This window comes from Chinchilla lanigera, unplaced genomic scaffold (genome assembly GCF_000276665.1).
Source record: "Chinchilla lanigera isolate Chin_1 unplaced genomic scaffold, ChiLan1.0 scaffold00033, whole genome shotgun sequence".
Lineage (NCBI taxonomy): Eukaryota > Metazoa > Chordata > Mammalia > Rodentia > Chinchillidae > Chinchilla > Chinchilla lanigera.
The window spans coordinates 20,049,737-20,073,387 of record NW_004955434.1 but is presented as its reverse complement, the minus strand read 5'-3'; the positions used below and the strand labels follow the sequence as shown (position 1 = coordinate 20,073,387).

At 34.1% G+C, this 23,651-nt stretch overlaps 1 protein-coding gene across 9 annotated transcripts in view; it reads right to left on the bottom strand.

The window, feature by feature from the left end:
* The window catches only part of Cntln (centlein, centrosomal protein), a gene marked incomplete at its 5' end in the record, with an annotated part of 307,086 nt that overhangs the window by 44,798 nt on the left and 238,637 nt on the right, over window positions 1–23,651 (bottom strand). Inside the window, 2 exon segments of one of the 9 annotated variants that reach the window (XR_001234816.1) lie at window positions 16,423–16,670; window positions 17,272–17,404. Coding sequence is in view for 1 of the 4 variants with exons in the window: in XM_013516383.1 (XP_013371837.1) it covers window positions 18,863–18,874 (12 nt within the window). 9 annotated transcript variants of the gene reach the window in all.

The window sequence follows — 23,651 nt, the reverse complement described above, 5'->3', positions numbered from 1 at the left end:
GGTTGGTTGGTCTTTACACACAATGAACTATTTCTTCCCCTTCACATATATGTGAGTGTGCCAGAGATTCACAGATTTGATATCTCTGACTTCAGGTCTGACGCACTTAACTTGGTAAAAGCCAAGCTGGAGCAGGACAAGATAACAGATGTTAGTTGTTTATTCCACTGGGTAGGTCTTACTACCGTATACAGCAGCCAAAATACTTCTCATTTAGCAACATAAATGTTAAGTCCAATTAGCAGATGAGGCTTGTTAGGGATTTAGTTCAAATAAATCGCATGCAAAAAACCTTGCTCAACTTTATGTACTTGACTGATAGTTAACAAGTCTTATTTATAATGTGTAGGTAAAACTGCCTGAAATTCCTAACATTTGAAATTATTTTTTTTTTGGGGGGGTGGTTTTTTGAATTTTTAATAATATACATATTTTGCTAAATGACATTCTACTAATGCTTTCATGAAGGAGTGTAAAAGAAGCCATCTTAATGTGAGCTGTGATCTTGCATCTGTAGTCAGCAGAATGTCACCAAACTGCAACAGTGTAACAATTCAGAGCACCTTAAGTGGGTAATATGGTAGTCTAACATAAAGAACCATTAGACAAAATGACACTTAAATCTCTCAGAAGGAAAAAAAAAATTCGTTATGAATTACTATTACATACAGCAAAAGATGTACCTGAAGTATACAGTAATATAAACAGGAGACATACTATTTAGGTATTAACACTATGTTTAAACATAACTTCTAGAAACTCTCTCAATAAAAACACAAATGTTTCTTTATATGCAAATTGTTAAATGTAAGTATTTCAGCCCAAGAATTAAAAACTAGAGCATATCTGAAATGAGTATATTTTGATGAAGAAAGCTATTCCTCTGACTATATTTTACTTTATGATCTAGAAGTATAGCTTTAAAGACTTTAGAAAACATTTACTCATGAACTGTCCAAAGTATACCAAAGAGCTAATATTTTAAAATGAACTCATAATTTCCCTAAATATGAAACTCTTCCTGGCTATCGTCCAAGTTTGAACTCGACTTCCTCCCTATTTGTTTTTCTGTCTGTTTATAGATCTCTCATCTATAAACCAAGTAATGCTTCGCATTCCGCCCTGCCGCTCTCTTGTACGCTCCCCCACCCCCTCACGAGCACTGTTGCAAAAGCCATCCTCCCCCACGCCCTCCTTACCTCCATACCACTTTTCATACAGCTTCCCCAACCAGCACTGACCTGTAATTCCCCTGCTCAAAGCCCTTCAGTGGTGCTTCAACCCAACAATAAAGCTCCAGTGTCTGTAGGTATTAAAGTTTTCGAGCATTTTAGATTCAAATTGTTTCAGTCAGCATCACCTAAAGTCAAACTTGTTTGCCAGTCTCCAAATCCGCCTGCCATTTTGCCATCAATGACTCTACACATCACATCTCCTCAATCTGAAGCATCTCTCATCTTTTTTTATTATTTTTTTTTATCTTTTTTATCATTTTTTTTGAGACAGGGTCAACCTTGTAGTTCAGGCTGGCCTTGCACTCACAGCAATCTTCCTGCCTCAGCCTCCGGAGTCCCAGGACTACAGGTGTGTGCCACCATGCCCAACTATCTTTCATCTTTAAAAGGGCAACTTAGTATTTCCTTCTTCACCAAGCCTTCTTTTTTCTTTGCTTCTCTTTTTTTCCAAAAAATAGTTTCTCCATTCTCTTAGCTCAGCTGGAAGTATGCATGTTCTTTATCCATAAACGCTGGTTAATTCAAATCCTTGAGAGTGGATGCTATTTCTGTCCACCAGTATGCTTATTATAGTACAGTTTATGAAAACAATTGCCTTACATATAAGAACCAAAACAAAGGATTGAAATCTATTTGTAGCACATATGGTGTTATCAGGACACACATCAATTGCAGTTTTTAGTCACAACCTATGAATTTATTACTATATAAGTTAAAGTGCATTTTATTAATAATATAGTATTAGTTAAGCTTTTGCTTGGAAGCATGTATCAGTGCATATCTCACTTTTGATGTTAATGTTCTGGGTCTATATTAGACTTTGTGAAATTTGTTTTGTAAGACATAACTCATACCTATAATTATTGGTAGAATCCTCAGCAACACAGGAGAATAAAATTTGATGAGGCTCTTCTTTTGCTTATGAATAGCTCCAAGTAGCTTCTCTCGCTTGTTGTACATGTATGTCACTATATTTCTGTCAGTTTTATCTGTACTGGCAGATGCTAAAACTATAAATGTATCTTTACTGAGGAAAGACCAAGCCAATAAATATACTTTTCTAAAAGCATGCATATATAAATTTCAACTTCAATGTAATAATATAAAAATATAAATGAAGAAACACTGAAACTACAAATAACTTGAATTTTTGAAAATATATATAATATTTTGATTAAACACTCAAATCTATAATCTTCAAAACATTTCTAATATAATCATATTATATATATATATATGTACAGCAATGCTGCAGAGTACCTATAGGGGAATATGTACATAATTTATTGCATCAGTCTGAAATATTTTGCTTATTCCTTGGATTGCTGAACTAATAGCTTAGGCTCCATTAATAACTTTTCTCAGTTTAAATTTTTTTATTTCTTCTTTCATTTGTTCTTTAATTCTTTCCCTCACTCTTTCCTTTCTTCCTTCCTTCCCTCCCTCCTCTTTTCCTTTCTTTCTTCCCCCTTTCTCTTCCTGCCTCTTTCTTTTTCTCCCTTCCTCCCTGCTTCTGTCTTTCTTACTAGGAATTGAACCCAGAGCGAGAATTCTATTTCTTATCTCAGAGATGCTGTACATGACACAAGAAGTATAATTTTCATTTGTTCACACTTGGTTTGGGCTGCTTTTGTTTGATAAAAATTGTTCTGTAAAAGCTACCAATAAATTAATATTACTCTTAAAATTGTTAATATTTTTCTTTTTCATTCAGGAGCATGGTTCCTATTTTTCTATTATTATTTTTCTATCTCTAAACATTTCAGATATTTAAGTTACATTACATTTAAAAGAAAAATAGTAAGCACAGAATCTAAAACTCTAATTCCCTGAATCTATGGATTACCATTTGAGTGACCTTGTGTAAGTATGTGACTGTTTCCCCTTTTAAAAACAGATGATGCTTGCCTACCTAACAAAAGCAATTTTGAGCACAGAATTTTTAAAATATTTGTGACAGTACTTGGTAGATTTTTATGTGCAATATTATGTGTAGTTTTATTATTTTGTGGTAAATTATAGAGTCTGATACATGTCTTACAAGCTGACAAACATGATAAAATATTTTGTTTAATATAGGAATATGATAATCCTATGGTCATAACAGAAACTTTTGTTTGCCTTAAAGCATAGCTACTCTGTTGATTACAATAAATTCAGGGTCCTTACCAGGCTACCCACACACTGACCTATGAGCTTTCTGACTTCATAGTCCTAACTCAGCAGTCCTTCCATAGTCTTCTAAAAGTCTATTTCAATTTAAAAGTTGAACTCAGTGAGAATTAGTGCTGAGATTTGCTTTGCTTTATGTATATTCAATTGTTTCTAACCCAAGATTACAAAAGAGAACATTTATAAACATTTAAAACTAGAAACTACTTTCTACTTAGTTATTTACACAGAATACTGGGCTAGAATGTGAGTCTTAAATGGAGCCTTAGGTAAAGTAAGCTAAGAGAAAAAGACAAGTACTGCATTATCTCACCTACATGTGGAATATTACACAGTTCATCTCATAGAGGTTGAGAATAGAATGGTGGGCACCAGAAACCTGGGAGAGGCGAGGGACCAAAGGATGGGGATAGGTTGATCAGTGGGTACTAGCTGTAGTTAAGTAAGAGCTAAGAAGTTGTGGCAAGTAACTGCACAGTATGGTGACTATAGATAACAATAATGTGCTATCTATTTTTAAAAGCTAAAAGAAATATATGATAAATACCTGAGTAGATATGTTTAATTTGATTTAAAACATTAAATAATGTATATATGTATTGAAACATTACATGGTACTCTAAATACATGCACAATTTTGTTTTCATGTATCAGTTAAAATTTTTAAGTTTAAATATAACACTGAAGAAGCACAAGTTTGAAAAGGAAAGAACGGCAAGCAATTGTAAGGAGAAACAAGACTAAATATACAGAATGTGTGCGTGTGTGTGTGTGTGTGTGTGTGTGTGTGTGTTACTTGGGACAAAACACAGGCCTTCACATGTATCTACTTTAAAAACTTTAGAAGCTCTTAGAATTTATTTTTTAAATTTTGAGACAGAGTTTTGCTAAGTTTCATAGGCTGAGTTCGAACTTGTGATCTTCTTGCCCCTAGGCAGTCAGAGTGCTGGGATTATAGGTGTGCACCACTGTGCCTGGCTAGGAACTTATTCTTCAGTACTGAGTCCTGGAGTAGATACAATACTGGTATGATGCTCAATAATACATGTTCTGGTATAATATGTCCCTGGTGGGACCTGTGAACAAGTTGAGGCGAGCTTGTGATTAAGATGAGCCATCACGACAATTATGTTACATAAAAAGTGACTCTATGAACACAATTAGGATGTTTAATCTAGTGACTTTGACTTAAGATCATCCTGGTTGGTTTTAATCAGATGAGTCCTTTCAAAGGCTGCCTGGTGCCTTCTGAGAGAGCCAGAGAATCAGACAGTCAGACAGTCAGACAATCAGACAGCCGGACAGTCAGACAGCCAGAGAGCCAGAGACTGATTCTCTTCCAGCCTTGAAGAAGCAAGGGCTTCCATGTTAGCATTATGAAAGAAGCCATAAGGCAAAGACCTAAAGGAGGCTTCAACAAGTTGAAAATTGTCCCTGGCTGGCAGCCAGCAAGAAAAGAAGGATCTCAGTTCTAAAATGACAAGGAACTAAATTTTTCAAGAAACAAGAGTTTGGAAGAGAAGCCTAAGTTATAGGAAGGAGGGCCTTACTGACACACTCAATGTTGATACTCTGAGCAGAGGACTGGGTAAGCTGCGCCAGACCCCCAATCCACGGAAATCGTAAGTTAATGAAAGTGCACACTTTCATTGGCTTACAGCTTTTGGTACTTTGTTATGCAGCACAAAAGTATAGTCCTAGTCGTAAGGTTCAAAAGTCAGTCCCTGTCTTCAGCTTCTTCCTCCCTCTGCTCCACCTCAACCACGTGACTCAGACTCTGTGGTGTTTACATAATATTCTCACTCCAAATTAATTCTGCCTTCTTCACTTTATTTCAATTGTTCACAAGCTGTTACATTTTCTATGCTAGAAATATAAATTTACTCAACCAGATCTGCATTTAGTTTAATTGGCAAGCAAAAAGACTATGACCAGAATTATTGCTGCTCTACACAATAATTTCTGAGTGCTACGAACAAGATTAAAAGTCTCCCTTGGCTTACGCTTTCTTGTTCTCTTATGTGGGACATCATTTAAAATCACTTTTATTCTAGGCTCTCACTTGACATTTTCTAGATAATCTGATTAGGAAGTATCCGGTTTCAGAACCTGTGTCGTTTGTGGTAGATATTGCATTAACCATGTGGACATGTTATATCAACCATGTGGTAGATATTGCATTAAATCTGTGTGCTCAATGATAAAAAGCTGATAGGCCTTGCCTTAAAAACAGCTGTTAATCCACAATCTAGAAATAGTTCACACTAAGTTACAGTAAGGGTTTGAACAAATACAGTGGGAAGCTACAGGAACTGCTGCCGCCAATTCCTGTCTGGTAAACGCTGAGTAGAGCCCACTCCCTTCTACGTGTGCCCCTAATGTGTTGCGCTACACATATCCGAGAATCTAGAAACAGCATCAAACGCCCTAGCTTAGATCTACAGTTACCCGCTTTCCAGCTTTACAAACCAAAAGGCAGACATAGGTGAGTATACTGAAGGCAGTCTCGCTTTCTTTACCACAGTAGCTTTGTAGTATAATTTCAAGTTAGGGAATGTGGTGCCTCTGCCTTGCTTTTGTTACCCAGAATTGCTTTTGTTATTCCAGGTTTCCTCTGGCTCCAAATGAATTTTAGTATTGTTTTCTCTAATTCTGTGAGATATGTTGTTGGAATTTTGATCAGAATTGCATTAAATCTTTGTAATAGTTTTGGAAGTATGGTCATTTTCACTATATTGGGTTCTTCCTACCCAAGAGGCCAAGGGATATCTTTCCATTTTCTGATATTCACTTCAATCTGTTTTTTTAGAATACTGTAGTTTTCAATATAGAGGTCTTTTATATCCTTAATTAGCTTGATTTCTAGATATTTCTTTTTTCTTTTTGGATGCTATTTTGAAGGGTATTGTTTCCATAATTTCTCTCTCAGTGAGTTTATTAGTCATGTATAGAAGGTCATGAATTTGCTTATTAAATCTAGAAGTTTTTTAGTGGAGTTTCTGGGTCTTCTATGTAGAGTATCCGTCATCTGCAAGTAATGATAATTTCACTTCTTCCTTTCCTCTGCTTTTTCCTTTCTTTCTCTTGTCTAATTGCTCTGGGTAATGTTTCCAGGACTATGTTGAATAATAGCAACAGCGGTGACAGTGGACATCCTTATCTTGTTCTGATTTTAGAGTGAAAGCTTTCAGTTTTTGTCCACTTAGTACGAAACTGGCTGTTGGTTTTTCATAGATGGCTTTTATCACAGTTTGGGATAAAGACTTTCTATTCCAATTTTCTGTAGAGTTTTTATCAAGAATGGGTGCTGGACTTTGTCGAAAGTATTTTCTGCATCATTGAGATGATCATATGATTTTTGTCCTTGGCTCTGTTGCTATGGTGTATTACATTTATTGATTTACATATGTTGAACCATCCCTGCATCCCTGGGATGAATCCTACTTGGTTACAGTGTATAATCTTAAAAATTTGCTCCATTCTGTTTCCAATTATCTTATTGAGGATTTTTCCAACTATGTTCCTTAGGGAGACTGGCCTCTAGCTGTCTTTCTTGGATGGGTCCTTCTTTCGTTACCAGTGTAATACTTGCTTCCAGGAATGAATTTGGGAGTATTGCTTCCCTTTAAATTTCATTTAAGAGTTTGAGAAGTAGTGGTGTTATGTCTTCTCTAAATTTCTTGTAGATTTCAGCAATGAATCCATCAGGGCCTTCGCTTTTCTTTGTTGGCAGAAAACCTCCAATCTTAAATTCTGCTTAAGACTGATATAAGACACATTTAATATTGAATAAAGAAATAAATTCCTTTATATTCTCATAATCTGATTATTCTAGTTCATAATTAAGTAGAGGTAAAAAATTTTTAAATTTTATTTTTATTATAACAAATTTTGTTACAAAATTGATGTAAAAGACTGGAGAGGAAATTCTGTTTAACAATATCTATGTAAATTTTACAAGCAAGAACATCCTAAAAAACAATCATAATATTTCTCCTTAAGGTAAATAGAGTCAATATTCTTTTATTTGGAATATTATACTTCTATAGGGAATAAAGCTGAAAGAAATAAAATTCTGTATATTGCCCACATGTAAGGTTAAGCCCACCATCACATAAACCAATGATTATATGATATCAAGACAATTACATTAATTTCTAGACCACACATATTTTCCATATAAGTAGCTAAAAAGAATAACTGTTCTGATAAATATTTTTTCAAGTTTACTAACAGAGTTTAAATTTAAAACATGAGTTTTACTTTGATACTTGAAAACATCAATAAAAACTAAAAACTAAAAACCAGTAAGAAAAAGATCTTGAGCAAAGATGAAATTATCTATGTAACAAAATATCTTATAAAAAATCTACTCAGTTACTACATCACTCACTTATAAACCATTTTCTGACAAATGCTGTTATTAAAAGCCTACAGCATGTTTCACAAAATGTCAAGCAAATGAAGGTAATGTAGAGGACTTTTTACCAATGCTTTTGCTAGTAGTTAGACTTCAGTAGCCTTTAGAGACCATTAAGTACCCTTTGGCTAATTGGCCAATGGTAGATTAATCCTCTTTTTATTCTAGCAGCACTATTTTAACACTTACACTCTGTCAGTGTAGTGTCTGAATGACAAAATAATATTGTGCATGAATAATAAGCAGAAAAGTTAAATTAACATTTCATGTTTCACATGCCATACCTATGTCAGAGAACTTTCTTTTTAAGTCACTGACATTCAACTCTTTAAAATAATCTCATGTTGACATCTTATTGAGGTGAATTTTCCTAATTACTGCTAATTGCCTATCAAGAAAAAAAACTCTTTATGAAATGCAGTTGTCTAGCACAGATGAACCCAGTTCCAGCATGCACATTGAAGACAAAGCATGACACTTACAGTGGTACTTTATTATAAGGTCATACTAAATATGGTCTGCAATTAACAAAGCCGTTTTTGTGGTATGGAAAATGCCAATCTGTCCTGATGTGTTCAAATTAGACTCTTATCACAGAAAAATGAGCATCTGCATATGGATAAGAGATATGCTGCTCTCAATAACATTTACAAAGTTTAAAATTAATTTAATGCCTTTATTCTTGTTAATGTAAGTTCTGGAAAACGTAAAATGAAATCATTGCTATAATACTTTTGAATATGATTTCTCAAAATATAAATCAACAGTCACTATTATTTCAAATGTCAAATTGTTCAAAACAGTTTACTAATACTTTAATTCATTTTTTTCAATTCTTAAAAGAGTCTTTACTGAAAATATTTCACGTCTCCTTTAATTTATAGTAATAGTTTTGGCATTCTAAGTATGTATATTAAATTACTGTATGCATGATAATAGCAATGTCAGGTATTTTAAAATAATTTATATAAACTAATGCACTTTTAGGGAATTAGAGTTAAATCACATCACTACAACTTCTGTTCTCACAAGTGTATGAAAAAATATAGAATAAAAGTGTATCATCTGTGAAATCGGAAAATTAACTTTTGCAATTGATTTTCATGGAAAAAAAACTAACATTTGCCTGTTTGTAGAAAACAGCTTAACTACCGCTGTTATTTCAAATCCCCTAATAAAGTTAGCAGAAGAAAAGCTCCCACTACACATCAGATAAAGTACAAAGAAAGATAATTAGAATAAAAAATATATTCACAGCAATTTATCAACATCGCTATCAAAATAATTCCTCCACACTCATATAGTGACACTATAAGTTCAGTCATAGCGCTCCTACATACTCGACCTGCACAACATTCTTATTTTTTACCGCGAGACTGGAATTCATTCCTACTCCAACTCCTTTCCTCAGTAGGAATAAGACAGCATGCCAATGCCATTTGATCGATGATCCGAAGGGGAAACTGCACAATTCCTCACCAAATCCTTGTTTTTCAGTCTCCTTCTCCCACTTGCTAGTCCTGAAACTGAGCTAGTTCAATGTAGAAATATCTATTCCTCACAGGCACTATACACCTCACTCTTTTAAATTCTATTTTCTCTCTATCCTTTTGTTAGCATTTTTTTTTTCAGTTACTGAAGTTGTGTGGGTGCAAGAGGAAAGAATTAAAACCTCAATTAAACTACCCAAACAACCAAAAATAAAAGAAAAAGAAAAAAGAAAATAAGTAATGCCAGATCAACAAAAATAATAGTTGTAGTTTTAGGGTACTATTTTCACTGTATATGTTTCTAAGTAAATAATGACTTTGCTATCAGAAACAGAGGTGGTCAAACTCTAGAACAGCTGCAGAAGTCTCATGAAAACTTGGTTATTCTCTTGTGCTTAAACTTGGCTGTACCAAAAAAGATTTCAATACTTTGGGTTGCTTTTCTGCCTAGTGGTGTGGCTTTAAAATAATGTATTATTTCTTTTATAATGTATTTTCTGTTCAATGTAGCCTTCATGGACTAGCTTGAGGAAGTGAATGTCCATTTATAGTATTGTGACTACACGTCAGTGAGAATCTTGCTAATTAAAAATATAACTCATAACACTTAATTCCTATACAGACGTCAAAAGAAAGGCATCAGTGTTCCCTAAGTTTTGGCTTCAAAACCTTATCATAGATTCACATGTTTGATCTAAAATGCCCTCCATAAGCCTCAGATATCAGAGGTGGGTGAATCACAGGGGCGCTGTAATTAGCAGTGGATTACTCCACTGTTGAGTTTGTAGCTGAATATGCTGACAGGATGTGGTCCTGGTCGGAAGAGGTGGGTCACTGAGTGTGTGACCCAAAAGGCTGTGCTCTTCTCTAGAGCTCCTTATTTTCTTTTCTCCCTCCCTCCCTCCCTCCCTCCCCCTCTCTCTCTCTCTTTCTCTCTCTCTCTCTCTCTCTCTCTCTCTCTCTGTCTCTCTTTCTGCTTTATGATTCCCACGTATTGAGCAGTTTTCTTCCACCATCACGCTGTCTCTTGCCCTGGTGCCAGCTAATCACCATGCCCTCTAAAACCATGAGCGATGACCAACCTTTCCTGTAAGCTCAGCGTACCCGGTACTCCATCTCAGAGTTGGGAAAGTGACCAATATATAGCCCATTTTTTTCTGATATGTCTTTTTATAAGAGAAAGCATTTTCAATATAGCCCTGAAAACACTGCATAAATATTAAATTTATTTAGACTTGAATCAGTTCACAAGAACAGTGCATTATCACACTAAATTAAATATTACTTAAAGGTCATCATATATAACTCTACCTTTATATATTTGAGTCAGTGAATAGCTATATATTTCTTAAGTATATCCTAAATATAAATATTATCTTGACACTTATTAAAAGTTCATATCTTTTAATGACAGGGTCAAAGTTAACTGTATGTCTTTCCTTGATTTCACTATATCTAAGCCCCACAGTTACATTACTTGGATGAAAGCCAGTCAAGGAATTTCAAAACCCTTACAACTCATCACAAATTTAACAGCAGCAATGCTAAGTATTCTCAAGGTGTTGATCATTTATACTCTTCTAAAATTTGCAAGAGAAACAACTTAGTAAGTTTTTCTGTATTGCCTACAAAAGCTGCACAAGAGTCAGGAGAGTAAAAAATTGACATCTTCTTAAAGGAAGTTCTTACAATTTTTTGGTAAAATATAAAAGTTAATAGCACTGCTTAAAATGAGATTTTCTTCATTAAAAAGCATGTATGTGAAAATTACCAAATAAATGCCTTTCATGGATAAAGCTAAAATTTCATTTATAGGAGGAAAAATAAAGACAGATCTATGAAGCTTGGATTTATATTAAATCATTTAAGGTATTTCTTGGAGATCTCACTAAAAGGCTATCTTTTTCAGCACAAAAATATGACATTAAAGGAGCTTCTTCCACTGTCTTTCACTTCATCTTCTATTTAAAATTCTCTTTGTGTTTATCATGTACTTTTAAGTAGTAGGGCTTGAACTAACAGTCACTCAATAAATAAAGCCAAATAAATATCTCACTTAGTTATGCTAAGTACAATATGATTCACCCATGTAAGATCTTTAAGAATAGAATAGTGGGGAGTTATTTTTATCAATCTGGTTTCTTTGCCTTTTTCCTGGATCAGTGGTTCTCAAAATGTACACAATACCAGGATATGTATTTTAGAAATTTGTGAGGAACTTCTGGGGGCCATAAGGACTGGTACTGCAGTGGGTGCAAACCAAGAATGATAAATGTACTACAAGCAATGTGCAGGTTAATCATGAACAACAGATATGTCCTGTATCCTGCATGATTCTAACTTATCAATTATGCATGTTGGTGAAAATATTCATACAATGAAATGAGCCTAGACCCTAACTCAAAATTACACAGAGATAAGGAGTTATTCCCCTGTGGTCCTGGAAATTTAAATATCTTGCATATCAGGGTAAGACTGAAAGATGAGAAAAGAAATCCTTTTTTTCCTCTGGGTTCTGCGTTACAAGGATGTATGCTAACTATACACTGGATACACATGGCCAGTGGCTGCGCTGGGAAAGGTGGTCTGGGATGAAGAGAAGTGAAATACAGAGAAACATTAAAGACTTTAAAGTGTCTGGTTAGTTATTTCTACTCCTCTGAAGCCCACTTTCTCTAGGTTATCTTTTGACTTGTAAGTTATTTTTTGTTATGTTAGTCTGAATCCAGTTTCTATCGTTTGTTATCAAGATTCCTGCTAGTACAGTCTTTTAAAGAAATCCAACAACTATTTCCCAGGTTTCTATTTTTAATTCCTATACAGCAGCTAACACTTTCGACCAGGTCTCTTTGTCCTGTTAGAAATTTTCTCTCCTTTGTTTCTGTACAGCAGAACTTCTCTACATTTTGTCTGGCTTCTCTGCACATGTCTTTGTTGTTTTCCTTCTCTGACTCCTCTCCCGCCCATACAGTGGGTATTCTCCCAATCTTGCTGCAAACATTTGTTCCACCTCCACCACTACTTCTCTGGGATAATGATATCAGTTGGGTTTCTTTTTCATTTTTTAATATTTTAAATATACCATAGATATGGTACATAACAAAGAAAAATACAGTAATTCCCACATATCAACTAAGACGATGTATTACAATTATTGTGCAAAGGTATGGACCTCTCTCTTGACTCATCAGAAATAATCACTACATCGAATACCTTTGTATTTATTTTTCCTTTGCGTGTTAATATTAGTACATATATATATACTTCAAAAAACATAATGATTGAAAGCACTTTTTCACATTTTAACATCTCTGAAAATGGGTTGTCATCCATTCCCAGATACCACGCTATTACTTAAATAGTATTTCTTCTTAAATTGCATAATCTGTTGTGCTAGTGAATATAAAACCCACTGTCTTAGCATATACTGATTTTATACCTAGAAATGTTACTAAAATCTAGTAATTATGTTAACTTGTCTTGAGAGTCTGTGCAGACAAGGATAGTGTCACAGGGACAGTGTCTGGAACTAATGATGGTTTTGTTTCATTTCTAGTATTATCAACTTTCACTTCCTTCTTAATAAACTGTTAGAAACAAACAACGACAGCAAACAAAAAAATGCCTTCTTTCTGATTTTAAAATGAATACTTCTAACCTCAACCATCAAGTATAATGGGTGGTTGAAGTTTCTGGTAGATTAAGAAAATTCTGTGGTATTTCTAGTGGGCTAAGGAAATACTTATTATCAACAGGTTATTTAATTTTATTAAACACTTTTTACATTTTTATCGTGGTGAAAAATATATATGGTATACTCTCTTAATAAAATTTTAAGTATACAGCATAGAATATAAACTTACTTTTTAGCACTGCTTTTGTAGCAGCCCAAAAATAAGTTGTGTTTTCACTTTCATTGTCTCCGTGAACATTTCAATTTTCTTTGTAACTTCCTCTTTGACCCACTAGTTGTTTAGTGTTTCATTTAACTTCTATATGTTTTGGGATTTTCTGGTTTTTCCTTCTGCTACTAATTTCTAATTTCATTTCATTATGATAAGAAAAGACACTTTGTACATTCTAAAATTATTGAATTTAAAATTTATTTTTCAACCTAACATAGTCTATCCTAGAAAATGTCATGTACCCTTGAGAAAAATGTATATGCACTACATGTGTTAGGTTCACTAGCTCATTGTTTTTTTAGGTCCTCTACTTCCTTATTAATTTTGTCTTGTTGTTCTATCCATTATGAAAGTGGGGTTCTGAATACTACCACTGTGTTGCTATCTGTTACAGTTTATACCTCGATTTCCCCCAAAGCCTCATGCCCTCATAGGCGGGGCTTTGGAAAGGTGATTGGGTCATGGGGGCAGATACTCATCAGTGGATGAGTCTAAATGTGATCTGGGACATGAAGCATGGCTGAGAAGATGGATTGCTGGGGGCATGACCTGCAGGAGTATCTCTACCCTCCTCCCTGGATCCTTCCTTCTCTACTTCCTGACTACCATGGCATGAGCAAGACTCCACTGAAATGCTGCCCTGCCTGGGAACCAGGTGATTATCAACTGAAAACCCTACTACCTGTATGGGCCCAAATAATCTCTCTCCATTAATTCGTTGGTGTTAGATATTGCGTCTTAGCCATGAGAAAGTAACTAAGACATTGTGTCTCCTTTCAAGTCTGTCAATTTGATTCATTTATTAAGGAGCTATGAAATTTTAAGAGTCCTTTTGTAATTGGTTTTCCTAAATGTCTCTTTTGTGTTAAAACAGCCATTCCTTCTCTCTTTTCCTTACCATTTAATGGATGGATGATCATTTTCATTCCTTCATTTTTACCCTGTATGTTCTTAAATCTAAAGTGAATCTCTTGAAGATAGCATAAAGGTGGGTTGTTTTTTAATCTACTCAGCCACTCCATGCATTTTAAGTAATAGAATTTAATCTGTTTACATTTAAAGTAGATATTCATATGAAGGACTTCACTATTGCCATTTTATTAATTGTTTTCTGGCTGTCTTACAGTTCTTTTATTCCTTTGTTGTTATCTTCCTTTGTGTTTCACAGATTTTGTGTGACATGCTTTGATGATTTTTAAATTTTCTTTTGGTATTTTCTTTGTGGTTACACTGAGGTTTACAAAAACATATAAAAATCTGAGCTGGGGTTGTAGCTCATCAGCACAGTGCCTGCCTGGCAAGAGTAAGGTCTTGAGTACAATTCCAGTATAAAAAAGCAAAAATAAACAAACTATTTTAAATTGATAACAATGTAATTTCAGCCACATATACAAACTTTGTAAGTTTACCTCTCCCTATACATATTTTAAAGTACTGATGTTACAAATTATATCTTTTCTTTTAAAATTGTGTACCTATTTATTTTCATTGTTATAACAATCTTTATACTTTTGTTTTTTAATTTCTATATTAGAATATAAAATATGTACCACTATTGCAGTATTATAGTATTTTTTATTTCTCTATATTTTTATTTTTACCAGCAAATTTTATGTTGTAATATACTTTTGTATTACTGCTTAGACTGTCTATGTTTCAACTTGAAGGACTCAGATAAAGCATTATTTCTAAAATAAGTCTGGTGGTGATGGACTCTTTCTGTTTTTGTTACGAAGCTAAGATTTGTTTTCTTGTTTGATCCATTATTTACTCAGAAATGTCGCCATAGATTTGCATCAGCTATTGCTAAATTAATTTTTTAAAGTTTTTAACTTAACTTGCCTTAAACAATATTGTTTATATAATAACAATTTCTGGAAATTTATGGAAAGTTGCTTTGTGATCTAATTATGTAAACATTTGTATTTAATATTTATGGCAAAACTCTATTGCTCCTTTCAAATAATATGTATCTGCAGTGACATTTTGTCAGAGTCATCTTAAAAGTACAGAAATTATCAATATTTGCACCATGAGTCTGACCTAAGTGATTAAGGTTCCTTAAGATATGCACATGTGCGTGTGACTATGTCCTTTAACACCTTTTGCTTTCCACTTCTCAATTCCTCTCAGGACTTGTTCTGACCAGCAGAACTGGACATAACTGACCATTTCTTTCCTGAATACTTTTATCGCTTGGCTTAAGTATTCCATTAACTTGATTTTCCTTTTTTAAATTAGTCTCTCCTTTTCTGGTCCCTTTTCATACTTCCACCTGCCAAACGCTGACGGGCCTAAGGCTCGGATCTGGAATTTCTCTTTTCTATTTCCTTTTACTTCCTTGGGACTCTATTCAGCTTCATGTTTTTAAAAAACTTATGACTATAAAATTCTTCTGTCTAGCTTAGCCCTCTGCTCTAAATTTTAAACTCATACATTGTACTACTTACTTGATATCTTCACTTAGTGACAAATTACTCCTTGGTTACAAGGGTAAGGTGTACCTGATTTAGCCCATGAGATTTATATTTTTTCTTTTATTTTTGTTTTCCACTCTGTTTCTTTGTTTTGCAAGTTCTGGTATATATTTATAAGGATATTTGCTATGTCTTATCCAACTTTCTTGTTATTTCGTCCTATAAAATTTAGTATATTATATTGTCACAATTATAAATCTTCTATCATCAACTCTCTAGTTACTTTAATTAAAAACCTGTAAAATATCTTAAATATCTCCTTTTTCTTTATCTTACCATATACAACTTGCCATCAAACTTTGAGTTATACCTCTGTGAAATCTTGTGTTAAATTTTTTATTCTATTACTAATGTAGATTACTTCTTTATTATTTCTTTTGCCTTAATACTTAAACAATGTCTTATTTTGTCAAAAATTAGTATGAGTCTTCGCTGTACAGCAGAATTCCTGAGAGTTTTGGGTTTTTTTTGTTTTTTTTTTTTTTTTGGTCTTTTTACAGGGTCTTGCTATGCAGTTCAGGCTGGCCTTGAGCCCTCTTTGTAGCCCAGGCTGATCGAAAATTTGCAATGATCCTCCTGCCTCAGACTCCCGAGTGCTGGGATTACAAGTGTGTGCCACCACACTCAGCTCCTGAGAGTTTTTTAAAACTACCAATGTACAGGACTAAATTTCAGATACTATTCAGATTTAAACACATTATGGTGGGTCCTGAGCATAGGTACCTTTTAAAGTCCTCCAGGTGAAGCTAATGTGTAGCTAGGAGTGAAAACCACAGCCACATCTGATAATTCATTATTCTCAACAAACTGCTTTCTCACTCTGGTGTCTTTTCAGGCTTTCTTCTCATGGATCCATGCAACTTTCATAGTTATACCAAATCTAAAGGCTCAGCTGAAATGCCATCTCCTTCAGAAGCCTTACTGGAGAATGATAGTGATGAATGACTACTGTCACACTCCATTATATTTTCCTGTATTGTGAGACACATGTCCAAGTCTCATATTAGTGCCTTTTATAGGAGACAAGGGTCATATTTATTTCACTATTGAATATCCCATTATTATAGTAATTTAGATATAAAAATAAATAGATGTGTTGGATACATTAAACTAAAATGAACAAATATAAATAAATATATGCATGTTGAAACCAGTAGTCTACTCATTTAAAATCAAACCCTAAAATATGTACACAGTTAAATATCATAATCCAACAGTGAGAAAATGTTGTAATTTGTCATTTCTAGACATGTTGATATTTTAATGAGATATAACTACTTAAAAGTATACTGATGCAAAGAATGAAAACATTACTGGAAATATAAAATTGTGCAATCTGTTGTAACACTTTCATTATCAATGGAAAAAGGTTGTAAGAAATACTGTTCTGTTATGTTTTCTTATATTAATATATACTGCAGTAGAATCACAAGTGAATCTAAGAAGGGAATAAAATAGCATGATTTTCTAGTAGATAGTATCCTAAGTGATAATAATAGCGTTTTTTTTACAAAGTCTAATATAGAACACAGATATTCTGTTAACAAATATCACTTGGTTCATCTACAAGACCTGATGTAAGAATAAGATAGTCACGTCCAATTCCACCTGGATTCTCAGCTCAGATCCTGGATTGTGCACAGTTTATCTTGTGAACATGATCCGAGTGACATTTCACAAATTCCTGGATAAATGTTGCTACACTCTGCCAGGAGAGAGACAGGCTATGTCATGCACAGATCAATAATCGCAGTGTGTTTCATCAGCCTCAAAATCAAAAGTGGTTCATCTGGCAAAAGCCATGGCCCTAGAGAATCTAACATATATAAACTGAATACCTTACAAGGAATGTGTACTACACAAACTATTGGGGTAAGGTGAAAGAAAACTCTAGAGATTAGCAATGAAGAACAGCAAGAGAGTAGTCTTCTACTTTGTTATTAATAGAGGTGTGAACACAGATCACAAAAATGGAAATGAGGCTATTTAAAATTCTACAGTTCCTGACAGGAAAAAAAATGGCTCCAGTACAGTGTAACACCTCCAATCTTTTAAGTAAGTGTTATGTAAATAAACATCAACTAAAGGTAAGTGTAAATTTAGGATACAATAATCACACAAATCTAAATACATAAAAAATTTTATACAGATTCATATATGACCCTTTTGTAATGAAAGGTTTGCTAAAAGATGCTTCACATTTAGCACTTTATATACTGAATGTTTATGCACTAGATTAACCTAAAAACCTAAAGGATCTGTTGAATGGGTCATGTTCTGTTGTATTTAATTCCACCTTCCGACACACAGCAAGTCTTTTATTTGAGGCTTGATTAAACTAATTTAAGATTAATTGGTTAATATAACTGGACAAGAGATGAAACAAACTTGAAAACTCAAATCATAAAAAGGAAATTGCTTTAAGACAGTTGCTGCCAAAAATTTGAGAAGAAAATATACTGCAGCAGAATTTAGGTTATTTGATTTAGAGGGTAGGGAATCAAGAATTCATCAAGAAATCAGAGAAGATATGATGTTTAATCACAAAGTGAATAGCACTGTATATATATGATATTTATTACTGAAGATTATGTCTGAGTATTGGAATCATGCACATGTTACAGTTTAGAACATAAGGCTGAGGGAGATCAAAGGCTACTTGCAGCAGTAGTCTAGGATGAAAATTTGCTTTTTCATGCCACAGATTATAACACATCTCTTGTTTAGCTTTTAGAAATATTACCATAGTTCTTCTGGAAATACAGAAATGGGCTAGTTAGATGGGAATGCTATTACTGTGGAGAAAGTATTTTCTGGAGATTAAAGGAGTACCTCCTTTATTTTTAAAAGGCCATGTGGAAGTCAAAATGCAGAAAGCTAAAAACCTGTAAGTACCAACACAGTACTTAAAGTACCCTAAACACTAGCCCCTCGAGGTTGTGACAAATAGGAAATGGTGTACATTATTCTCCTGGAAAAGGCCACTAGGCTGCCAACTGTACATTAAGCACAAGCCTGACACTTTCATGGCACTATGTACCTATGAACTGGTCTGTCAGCTTTTCATCGAGCTCCTTCAGTGACATCAATGTCTTCAACTTATTACTTTGAGTGAAACCAGGATAATCTTCATCGGTCTACTGAAAATGTACTATAACTTCAATTATGCTGAAGTCTGTGAAAATTATCAAATAAGTTTAATATATGATTTTTCTGGAGCTTTAAGAAGCAATAGACCAAATATTAAAGTTAAAAACTATTAAATACAAAATAGTACTAAAACGTAGTTTAGAAAAATACAAAGAAAAGAGGCAGACTGTGATTCTGAAGCTACCAATGAATTTGTCTGACATTGGATAAATTGTTTAAATTTTTTAAGCCTTACTTATATCATGTATAGTATGAGGACGCCATCTTCCAAGTACCAATAGAAAAATAAATGCCTAGAAATCAGGCCCAAAAGTTGCTGAATAAATGCTAGCTGCTGTTGTGTGAAAGGCATAGACTTTAAATGCACAAGTTTTAGAATCAAACTGTTTGGTTTTGCACCCCAGTTCTGTCATTTATGAGCAATCTGACCATGTGCATGCTACCCTCACTATCTTAATTTTCATTTGCATAACAGGATCAGATAACAAATCCATCTCACCAAGTAAATGTTTGGATTATTGAGCAAATATAGGGTATGATAAAATATACAATCTATGTTTAAATTTTTAAAAAAATAAGTACAGTAAAATACATATTCCATTAACATCCTTCAAAACAGTATTGCTTGTTCTGAACACACTAAGCCCATTGTTCTTGCCATTTGCTGAAGCAGTTCTGGAAATCCTCTTTCATGAGTGTCTTTACAATATGTGACAAAAAAATAAATAAATAAGTGAATGTTTCTGTGGAGCGCCCTCCACAGGAAAGGCAGGCCCCTTAAAATATCATGTTGTGTGTCGCACGGCTCCCTGCAAGTCAGCAGGACCGTGAAAGGTAAGAGATTCTAATCTGTTCAGGACACAGAGACAGCCCAACTGAAGACAGGAGAAGGGACTCTCAGAACTGCTTCACACAGCAGCAAGAGAAACAGGGTAAGTATATTCAAAGTAGCAGCAATACTTTAAGGAAGATTAATGGCAATGTGTCTTTCACCATACTAAATTCTAAAAATTTAACTATTTACCATGTGTAAATATCTATATTTAATCATATATGGTAAATATATATACACACACACATATATATATTCATGGTGTATATATATATATATCTCACATGTTGTATATATATATATATATTCATATATGATGTGATCAACAAACATGGTAAATATATATTTACCATGTGATTAATAAACATGGCAAATATATATTTTATATATATATAATCTTAGGATAGTAGCTGGTATTTAAATGTACAAAAGCATTGGCTAACATTTCTGTTAAGAACACATAAGATTTTTTAAAAATGGATGTGTTGGCAGAGACTAAGAATAATGAGAGTTTATGGAAGAAGGGATACTTTGCTATAGCACTGAGGTTTTATGTGGGTAAAGATAAGATTATAAGAATAAATGAGTTGAACAAATCAGACATGATCTTCAAAAACTTACTGAGAAGTCTGACTTTGAAAGAATCATCATAAATGGGAACCAGGTACAGGTTCCTTAATTGCATGAAGAAATCTACCTTCTAGCACAATTATTGTGGCATTAATTCATGGGAAGAAATAAATAAGATAATAGAGAAAGCAGCTAAAATAATTCTACACCCATTCAGGGCAAGGAGATAAACACTTTGCACCATCAGAAATGGAAATGGGAGAGGACAGTAGACTAAGATGTGGTAATAGATTTAAGGGTCAAAAATAAAGAACAGTCAGAGACAAAGTATTCATATTCCATAAAAACAACAAGAAAATATGAAAAATTCCTCCAAAAGCTGCTAGATGATATAAAGATTAATCTAAGATTAACTGAAATTAGTGAAAAAATCAGAAGATAGCACAAATGGCACAAAAATCTCTTTATAGAAATAGTAACAGAAAAATGTCCAAATATAGGCAAACAACATACAGGTAAGTGAGGCACATAAAGTCCAAAACAACCAGGATCAAAAAAGAACTTCTCCAGGTCATGCCATAGAAAAAATCCTAAAAGTCTGACACAGGAACAGAATATTAAAATGCATCAAAGAAAAGCAACAAATCTCTTACAAAGGTGATCTCATTAGGATTACAGAAGACTTCTTAACACAAACCTTAAAAGCCAGGACAGCTTTAAGTGAAGTGCTTCAAGTCTGAAAAGAAAACAACTTCCAACCCAGGCTGATATATCTTGCAAAACTATCTTTTAAAATTTATGGTGAAATCAAGTCTTTCCAAGACAAATGTATCTTAAAAAATTCATGACACCAAAACAGGACTCCAAAAATTTTCCAAGAGCATCCTACAAAGAGACAATGAAGCCAACAATGCCAAAAAGTCCAACAGAATGAATACACAAGGCAGCGTGAGCAGTTCAGCAGAAGAAAAAAAAATGCAATGACAGGAATAAGTCAATACCCTTCAGTAATAGTGCTCAATGTAAAAGGTTTCAAATACCCAATCAAAAGACAGACTGGTAGACTGGATCAAGAAATAAAATCAACTGTATTTTGTATACAAGAAACACATTTAATTCAAAAATAAATTCACAGACTAAAAGTCAAAGGATAGAAAACAATATTCCATACAACAGGAACACAAAAACTAGCAGGAGTTATTATTTTATTTCAAAAAAAAGTAGATTTGAAGCCAAAACTGATCACAAGAGGCAAAGAAAGCCACTACATATTGGTAAGGAACAACTCAAGAGGAAGAGATAACAATGATAAACACACATGCAGCAAACCCTGGTGCATCCAAATTCATAGTTTAAATCTTAATAGGCATAAAAGATCATATAAATATCAACAAAATTATAGCAGGGGATTTCAATACTACATTATCATAAAAAGACCAAGCTGACAAAAAGATCAACATCAAAATATCTGAGTTGACCTAAATCTTTGAACAAATGGACTTCATATATAACTAGAGTGTTCTAACTAACAACAACACAATACACATTCTTCTTAGTAGCACACTGGACTTTCTCCAAAAATGACCACATGCTAGTGCATAAAGCATGCTTAAGTAAATGCAAAAGAATAAAAATTATGCCACACACATTTATCAGAACATAGTGAAATGAAGCTAGAATTTAATGGCAAAGAAACAAAGAAATTATGCAAACACATGGAAATTAAATAATACCTTCTTGAATAATAAATAGGTCACAGAAGAAATTAGTTCCTAGAATAAATGATAATGGCAGTACAACCTCCTAGAACTTATGGGACACAAGAAAAGCAGTCCTAAGAAATCACTGTATAGCTATGAATGTCCACATCAGAAAAAGAGTGAATCCCAATAAATAATCTGATGATGCACCTAAACGTCCTAGAAAAACAAGGTCATCCAGATGCAAAGCTAGTAAAAGTAAGGAAATTATAAAGATCAGAGCAGAAATTAATCAAATTGACACTAGAAAAGCAATACAAAGAGTCAATGTATAGAAGACCTGCTTCTTTGAAAGAATAAAACAGACCAGCCTTTACCCAATCTTATCAGAAATAGAGAAGGAAGGAAGGAAGGAAGGAAGGAAGGAAGGAAGGAAGGAAGGTAGGAAGGAAGCAAGGAAGGAAGGTAGGAAGGAAGGAAGGAAGGAAGGAAGGAAGGAAGGAAGGAAGGAAGGAAGGAAGGAAGGGAGGGCAGGCCCAAATGAATGCAATTAGACAATGGACACCACCAGCTCTAGGTTATTAGTGATTACTTTGAGAACTATTACTACAGTAAATTGGAGAATTCAGAACAAATGAACAGATTCCCAGATACATCTGAATTACCAAAACTGAACCAAGAAGACATAAAAACCCAGGATAATCAAATAGAGTACCAAGCAACGAAATTTAAGCAATAATAACTAAAATAAAAAATAAAACAAAACAACTATGAACTATGAAAAGCCCACAACCTGATGGATTCATGCTTAATTCTACAAAACTTTAGGGAAGACTTAACACTAATAATCCCCAAACTCTTTGAGGAAGAGAAAATAGAAAGGGAAGGATTACTCCCAAATTTGTGCCTGGAATCTAGCTTTATGTTGATTCCAAAACCAGAAAAGGTCCTAATCAAAAAACATATCCACAGGCCAGTCTGTTCAATGAAAATAGAAGCAAAACTTCTCAACAAGATACTGGCAAACAGAATACAGTAAGTTCCCAACCTAGGAACAAGATTCATTCTGGAGAAACATTCATAAGTTCAATGAAGTGAGTCTTATACACCTAACCCATTCCCACTTCCAGATCCAATCAAAAAAATGGGCAAATGAAATCAATAGACACTTCTTGGAAGAGTTACAAATGACCTATAAACACATGAAAAAATGTTCAGTATATCTAGTCATTAGAGAAATGCAAATTAAAGTAACACTGAGATCACACTTTACTCCACAAAGAATAGTTACCATCAAAAAATCAAAAAATAACAAATGCTTGCAAGGCTGTAAATGCAAACTTTAGCTTTACCATGCATTATATTTCTAAAACATACCTATGCCAAAGTGTTAATGGTTATTTGTTCTGAGGGGGATTGCAGAGATGGAGAGTTCTTAATCTGTAGTACATATGCTTTATATTTAACTTTTCTAAAATCCTTATAAAAATGAGTATTTCATGTTTTAATGCTTAGACTGCTCTGGCTGCAGGCGGGGTGAACAGACCCTCAGCCCTGCACGCCCTGCGCCAAGAGAACCAGTGTTCCGGGAGCGGCTGGACTCCTGGGCTCGAGACTGTGCTCGCCCACACCGCCATGGTTCCCAGCTGAAATGCGCAGAGAGAGCCAGGTATTTCCCAGCTACTCCCTGAGGGCAGAGC